The 1261-nt window shown below is 67.5% G+C and overlaps 1 protein-coding gene across 1 annotated transcript; it reads right to left on the bottom strand.

Moving 5' to 3' along the window:
* Window positions 1–367: 367 nt before the first annotated feature.
* Window positions 368–1258, bottom strand: Pou3f3 (POU class 3 homeobox 3; the record flags this gene model as incomplete). Its single annotated transcript, XM_008840316.1, has 1 exon — window positions 368–1258. A coding segment is annotated over one exon (834 nt), but the record flags the coding sequence as incomplete, so codon positions are not given.
* Window positions 1259–1261: the final 3 nt, after the last annotated feature.

The following is a 1261-nucleotide window of genomic DNA, read 5'->3' as shown; positions in this document are numbered from 1 at the left end:
CGAGACATCCGGGTTGCCCCCTTTTCCTCTTCCGGTTATGTTTGCTATATGTGCATATAAAACAGTCTGGGTATTTATTATGCTTTTAAGGGTTTTTTTTTTTTTTTGGGTCCCTCCTTCCTTGGACTTCAAAAAAAGTCTCCTCGGTCCGTGTCTACCCCCGTTTTGTCCCCCCCCCATCGAGGGCTGGCACGCCTGTCTTTGGGCAGAGAGGACGCAGCGGATGGGCCTTGGCCCGGGCCAGGCGCGGCCCAGGTGCTGGCTCTGCGGGGCGACGACGGCGGCGGCGGCGGCGGCGGCGGCGGCGACGACAGCAGCGGTGGTTCGTGGGCGGCGACTCGTAGGCGGCGGCGGGGGCGCTGGCGGTGCGGACGGCTGCTGCGGAGGCGGTGGCGGCGGCCCTCTTCGCGCTGCGCTCCGGCCTTCACTGCACGCTGGTCTGCAGCCCGTGGTGCGGCGGCGGCGTGTCGGCGCTCACCGTGCCCACCTGCGAGTAGACGTCGTCGGGCGTCTGCTGCTGGATCCCCGGCGGCGTCATGCGCTTCTCCTTTTGGCGCCGGTTGCAGAACCAGACCCGCACGACCTCCTTCTCGAGTTGCAGGCTGTCGGCCAGGTTGGTGATCTCCTGCGCCGAGGGCTTGGGGCACTTGAGGAAGTGGCTCTCGAGCGCGCCTTTGACGCTCACCTCAATGGAGGTCCGCTTCTTGCGCTTGCGGCCCTGCGCCGCGATCTTGTCGATGCTCGTGGGGCTGCCGGTGCTCGAGTCCGCCTCCTCCAGCCACTTGTTCAGCAGCGGCTTGAGTTTGCACATGTTCTTGAAGCTCAGCTGCAAGGCCTCGAAGCGGCAGATGGTGGTCTGCGAGAAGACGTTGCCATACAGCGTGCCGAGCGCCAGCCCCACGTCGGCCTGCGTGAAGCCCAGCTTGATGCGCCGCTGCTTGAACTGTTTGGCGAATTGCTCCAGGTCGTCAGACGTCGGCGTGTCCTCGTCCGAGTGCGGGTCGTGGCTGTTGAGTCCCGGGCCTGCGCCGCCGCCGCCGTGGTGCGGGGGTCCTTGCGCGTGGTGCGGGTGCGGCGGGTGCGGGTGCGCGTGGTGGTGGTGATGGTGGTGATGCTCTGCCAGCTCCGGCGTATCCCCGCGCACCAGCCCCGGGTGCACCAGACTCTGGGCGCCGCCTCCCGCGCCGCCGCCGCCGCCGCCCGGCCCCGGGGGCGCGCTGAGCATGCCGTTCACCGTGAAGCCCCCGGGCTGCGAATACAG

The sequence above is a fragment of the Nannospalax galili genome, unplaced genomic scaffold (genome assembly GCF_000622305.1).
Source record: "Nannospalax galili isolate Female #2095 unplaced genomic scaffold, S.galili_v1.0 scaffold299, whole genome shotgun sequence".
In the NCBI taxonomy this organism is placed as follows: Eukaryota; Metazoa; Chordata; class Mammalia; order Rodentia; family Spalacidae; genus Nannospalax; species Nannospalax galili.
This window is presented reverse-complemented; position numbering and strand designations above follow the sequence as displayed.